The sequence below is a fragment of the Triticum aestivum genome, chromosome 3D (genome assembly GCF_018294505.1).
Source record: "Triticum aestivum cultivar Chinese Spring chromosome 3D, IWGSC CS RefSeq v2.1, whole genome shotgun sequence".
NCBI classification, from domain to species: Eukaryota; Viridiplantae; Streptophyta; class Magnoliopsida; order Poales; family Poaceae; genus Triticum; species Triticum aestivum.
In genome coordinates, this window is record NC_057802.1 from 255,071,458 (window position 1) to 255,077,317 (window position 5,860).

Consider the following 5,860-nt stretch of genomic DNA (forward strand, 5'->3'; position numbering starts at 1 on the left):
TAAAATGTGTCATCTCCTCCATAATATTCTGATTCTCATCTTGGTTAACTTTCTTTTCAACGTCCGCCTCATCCACATGCATTGCCGTCCCCTCATCCATAATATCCTCCGTTTGTACCCCTTTGTTGACGACTGCCGAAGTCGCCTGCAACCCCTTGTCATTGACCGACGTACTCATCATGACCTGTGTACTGGTCGTGTTTGCAGTAGGGCATGCCACATCACATGTCCTAGGTGTCCGCAGACGGCGCACCAGTCCGGGAGGCGCTCATATTTGACTCGATAAATCTGGCGTTTTCCATCGCGGATCATCGTCACAGCGTTCTTTAAAGGCTTGTGCACATTGATCCTCACCCACACTCGATAAAAATTTCCAGCAAAATCCTGTGTCACGTTTTCTGTGAACAAGACCTCTCCAACCTTAGCAGCAAGCGGCGTCACAAGATGAGCATACAGGTCCGAGACGTCATGAATCTGAATCCAGATGTCTAGACTATCCAACACTACCTCTGTCGGCTTGGTAATCCCATCATAGGGCGTGATGATGACGGCGTTTCCTCTGAAGTTCCACGGCCCCTCTTGCATCACACGCTTCCCAATCACCAAGACAGAAAAACTGAATTGTGTACAGATTATCCTCCAAAGGACGGAATTTCACCTCATGCGCCAGATCCCAAGCGGCCCGCATGTTCTTGAAGAACCAGTACCGGCTGTAGGGTTTATCGATGTGAACCCTAGCAACAGCCATCCATCTCGTCGCATCCGGTGGCGCCGCCTTCTCATCGAAGACGACATCATCCAGATCCTCTTCCCGAAGGCCTAGTTCGGCCATCATCTTCTCAACTTCCGATCCAGAGGTGGAACTCGATGCCCCTGAAGCCTTCGATCCCATCGCCGCTGAAAACCTGAAACCCTAGCCCGAGAAAAACGAATCGGGTTTGAAGCTGGCCCTAACTCTCCAACTCAACCACCAGATGACGCGCCAAGGACGGGAAGTGATGCTAGATCACCCCTTAATCAGCCCGAGCCATCATAATCCGGGGGGGAATCGGAGGAGGGGAGGTAAGAGCTCGACGACGGTTGGATCGCCACCGGGAGAAAGCAAAACCCTAGCTAGAGGGAAAAAGGCCCTGGGAAGAAGCAACATAAAATGTTTCTGATGTATATAAATAATGTTAAATGCGTACTGAAAACCAAGAAAAATTGAAAAAAAGAAAAGTAAACAAAGAACAAGAAAAACCAAAGAAAACCAAGAAAGAAACAGAAAAAAACTGAATAGAAAAAGAAAGAAAAAACCAATGAAAACCAGGGAGAAACAAAGAAAACCGGTAGGAGCCATTAAAAATAATTGAAACGATGAAAAAACAAAAACAACGGAGAAACGTAAAGATAAACAAAAGAAAACAAAAAATACTAATAAAAAACTGGGGCAAACCGACCCAGCGAACAAAAAAAAACAGTATATGGGCCGGGCCAGTTTCTACAGGTGGGAGGGAATCTTCAGGCGAGACTTTCTTCCGTCTCGCTTTGAGCCACAGATATAGCTCTCGCGATAGTCGCCGCGCTAAACCACCACAGGGCCAATAGAGTCTGCACTCTTTTCCTTCACGCGTCGAAAGGAAACAAAATTTCCAACAAAAGAGGTTGGGGTCGTCGCGTCGGCGTTGCCCAATCCTCTCCCATCTCCCCCACCTCTCATACTCCGCGCCGTTGCCGATCTGGCCTCCAGTCAACTCCGGCGAGGTAAGAATATTTGTTCGTCCAAATTCGTCTAGTCTAGGGTTTGTGCGGAATTGTTCTTATGCTTTCTGTCCCAAACTACCTACTCAGATTGGATTTGATTGGATTGAAGTTTACTGGACTGGAGCCGATCCGATCCGACCTGATCGGACTCTGCTGGCATCTAGCGAAGCTTGAGGAGGGGTCGCTCGCTGTCGCGGGCCACAGATCTGCCGCGTCCGCCATGGACGGCAACAAGGACGACGCTGTCAAGGCCCTGCGCATAGGCAAGGACGCCCTCGACGCCGGCGATACCGCCCGCGCCCTCAAGTTTCTGTCTAAGGCCAAGCGGCTGGACCCCTTGCTCCCCATCGATCACCTCCTCAACCCCCTCCTCAACAAGGATGACCCGTCCTCCTCACCGGCCTCGTCATCATCGTCATCTGCCCCACATCCCCCACCGCCTCCGCCGTCGCGAGCTGCATCATCAGCAGCCGGTGCTGACGGCTTGAGGGAAAGGAAGCAGAAGGGCAAGAAGAAGGATGGGGAGGAGGGCGGCGGTGATACTGCTGGGGCGAGGATGTACACGGAGGAGCAGCTGGAGGTGGTCCACCAGATCAAGAAGCACACTAGGGATTACTACAAGATCCTGGGCCTCGAAAAGGACTGCACTGTTGAGGACGTGCGCAAGGCCTACCGCAAGCTCTCTCTCAAGGTGCACCCTGACAAGAACAAGGCCCCTGGTGCCGAGGATGCCTTTAAGGCTGTCTCCAAGGCCTTCCAGTGCCTCAGCGATGCAGAGAGCCGCAAGCGCTTCGATCTTGTTGGTTCTGATGAGCCGCCGGCATACAACAGGAGGGCGGCATCCACTGCCCGTTCATACAATGGGTTCTATGAAGATGACATTGACCCGGATGAGATATTCAGGAACTTTTTCTTTGGTGGGATGGCTCCTGCCACCACCAGGCAGTTTGGGCAGTTTGGGACGTTCCATTTCAGGACTGGCGGGATGCATCATGCTCATGGTGCGCAGCAGGGTTCTGGTGGCTCCACTGTCCGTATGCTTGTTCAGCTCTTGCCTGTCCTGCTGCTTCTGTTGCTCAACTTCCTGCCATCCTCTGAGCCAGTCTACTCCCTATCCCGTTCCTACCCTTATGAGTACAAATTTCAAACCCAACGTGGAGTAACATACTATGTCAAGCTGCCTAATTTTGAGGATCAGTATCCACACCAGAGCACTGAGCGTACAACACTGGAGCGGCATGTTGAGAGGGATTACTACTCGATAATAACACAGAATTGTAGGGTTGAGCTGCAGCGTCGCCAATGGGGGCTAGCCTACCAGACACCACACTGTGATATGCTTCAGAAGTTTGAGGCAACAGCACAGTAATTCCTCCGATGTCGCAAGGTGTGGATTGACTCTCCATGCACATTATTTTGCAGTAGCAAACTAGCAATATACTACTACATCTTTAATACTCCTTTGGTGCTTTGCAACCTTATGTGCCTTGTATCTTGATATTTTTACTGTTCTGATGTAATAACCAACACTTTAAGGCCTTCTTTCCTACTTCTATTCAGTCCTTGTTGTGGGTGCACACACATGGCAAGCGAGTTTTATGCTTTTCACCCGAATGTCAAATTCAGTCTTGATTGTGAAAGAGATATAGTGGAAGATGTTATTTCATGCTAGTTAATGGACATCTCCGTCCAACACATTAAGTATCTACTGAGTACTTGGCAGTACATAATTACGTAGCTACACAACTGAGTAACTGTAACTTGCTCTGACAGCTAGCAGCTTGTATGGCGGATCGATAGGTCATCAAACAATCATCTACACATCCGGTTTCATATGATTTAGATTAGTTGTTCTGATACTATTATATGGATTTCAGTATGAAACTTATAGCCAGGCTAAGCCATGTAAGCTGCACTAGCACTAATGAATGCCTGCCACTTTTCCTAGTTTTGAAGAGTTGCCGAAGTTCTGCAGATTCTTAGATTTGTTTGTCATAACCGTCCTGGCTAGATTAATTGATCTTCCTATGCTTGGTTTTGTAACCAGTGGCATGCCATACGAAGCTGTCAGTTCTAGATTTTCAGTCTAGCCATGTAACCAGTGGCATGCCCATACGTTCTTGATATTTGTTAAGCCTCTTTTTCTGGCTGTATTTTTTTATTTTTTTATTACCTTTATGTGCGGGATGGTACATTTGAGTGTGTGCATTGGACAGTTGCCTATGGACGTAACCCCAACACTAGGCATGTGTAGTGTCATTAATGAATTCAACAGGCATGTTGTAGCAATGCATTAAGTGTTGGTGTATACATGCCTCGATTCTATCGCTATTGAGTTTTAAGAAGTGATTGAATTATATTTCTCTGTTACAAAATTGACATCGCTAGTGATTGCAGAATAATGAATGGGTTTACGCCTAGGCGGGGGACCAAATGCCTAGGCGAGAGGTTAATAACTCCTTGAACCGTGATTTAACAAATAGAAGAGCCTATGTTTCAAAGCGGTTTTGTAGCCTTTTTCAGTAAGCAGGTTGATGGGATATCTGCTACTAGTAGGACCTTCAGCTATGCAATCCTTGTTACACTCCTAGATTTAAATTATTGATGAGTTGATCCCAAGGATGATGTCAGGTAGCTTGGCTAAGTTAAATACCTTATGCCCTATTTGTTTGCATAATAAACAAGCAATGCTGATATAAAAATGGTGAACATAGCTCAGTTCATGAACTACATGAAATTAATGTGCAGACGAGCATTCTTTCCAAGCACCACACTCCAAAAACAGCTCGATGCACTTGCCTTTTTGTAGCTATCACTGGTTTTCATATACTATGTTATTTCTAGCCCACAGCTATTTGTATATTTTGTTTTTCTATATGCCGACAAAAATATCAAGTAATGTTTGATACTTTGGTCATGAATATAAGTTACAGCATAATTTGGATAGATATCCATGGGTGATATATCATCAACAACAATACATGAGAAATGCAATTTTTAGTTTTTGCTCCCTTAGGTTTTCCCACTTCCTTGTCTGTGGGAAGTAGAAAACCAAATGCGCTAAACTCAGTTGGATTCACCATGTTTCATTGTCTGTTGGTTAGCCGGCTGGTTATAGCCATGGGGTCACACATCAATGGTTACCTTCTGACATGGACGATGTGTCCCATTACCTCATACTGTCTACTAATTATTATTTTTACCAGTATTGCTCATTAATTTGTTGCTGTACATTTACTCTCACTTGCTCATTTGGATTAGTAAGTTTGCACGTGCATTGCATGTTGTGTTAATGGGAGGTGGCCTCTTGCTAATTGGATTAGTAAGTCTGCACAGAAAAATTGGGTGTATTTGATCAAAAACTGTCATGAGCTGTTCATAACAGAAAAATCAGCGACAAACCCTAGTATAGTTTTGGACGGTTTGTTCCTGAATATTTGATGGATAGGAGTATGTGCTAGTGGCACTATGCATTTTTCTTTAAAATTACTGGGAAGCATTGTTTCTTTACATTTTGTTACGTGACAGTTTGCTGATACTCCATTTTATAGGGTCGCGGCGAAACAGGAACTTTGGTCATGGTGTAAAAGCTTTCCAATACTTGCTCCGTTGATTATCTGTTTCAAATTGGAGGCGGAACAAGTTAGTTTGGACTAGTAGTAAATTTTGTGGAATAAGTGCATTCGATGACTATACACACCGCCTTGATGTATCTTAACAGTGTTAAGGCGTATGCAGCCGTAACTACTTGAGAGGATATGCAATTTGTTAGTATGTTTCTTAGGGGCTGAACACAGTGCAGACATGTGTATGTATATGAATCATCTATATTTCTTCTGATGTTATTGAAGAATATATACCTGACCTAGCAGGCTGTTTTTTTTTTGAAGTGTACTCTAACTGCTTACAATAGCTTTTATCTTTCCCATATATATATATATATATATATATATATATATATATAGGGCCGCGCTATTCATCACCCTGGGTGAGAAATTCTTATTCCTCACCCCAGCCACCCCACGGCCAGAATTTCAAAACGTAAGAAATAAAGACACCCGATGTAAGATTACAACAGGGAGAAAGAAACGTACTATGGAGCACTGCCGTAAGAAAC

The 5,860-nt window shown here is 45.2% G+C and overlaps 1 protein-coding gene across 2 annotated transcripts; it reads left to right on the forward strand.

The window, feature by feature from the left end:
- Nucleotides 1-1,497: 1,497 nt before the first annotated feature.
- Nucleotides 1,498-5,632, forward strand: LOC123078342 (chaperone protein dnaJ 49). Of its 2 annotated transcripts, none has more exons than XM_044500818.1 (3): nucleotides 1,498-1,743; nucleotides 1,831-3,130; nucleotides 5,295-5,632. In XM_044500818.1, exon 2 carries the CDS (start codon nucleotides 1,964-1,966, stop codon nucleotides 3,110-3,112), a length of 1,149 nt encoding a protein of 382 aa, XP_044356753.1. In that variant the 5' UTR covers nucleotides 1,498-1,743; nucleotides 1,831-1,963; the 3' UTR covers nucleotides 3,113-3,130; nucleotides 5,295-5,632. The 2 variants fall into 2 exon arrangements, with proteins under 2 accessions (XP_044356753.1, XP_044356754.1); XM_044500819.1 differs by having other exon boundaries at nucleotides 1,567-1,743; nucleotides 1,853-3,130.
- The last annotated feature ends 228 nt before the right edge of the window (nucleotides 5,633-5,860 follow it).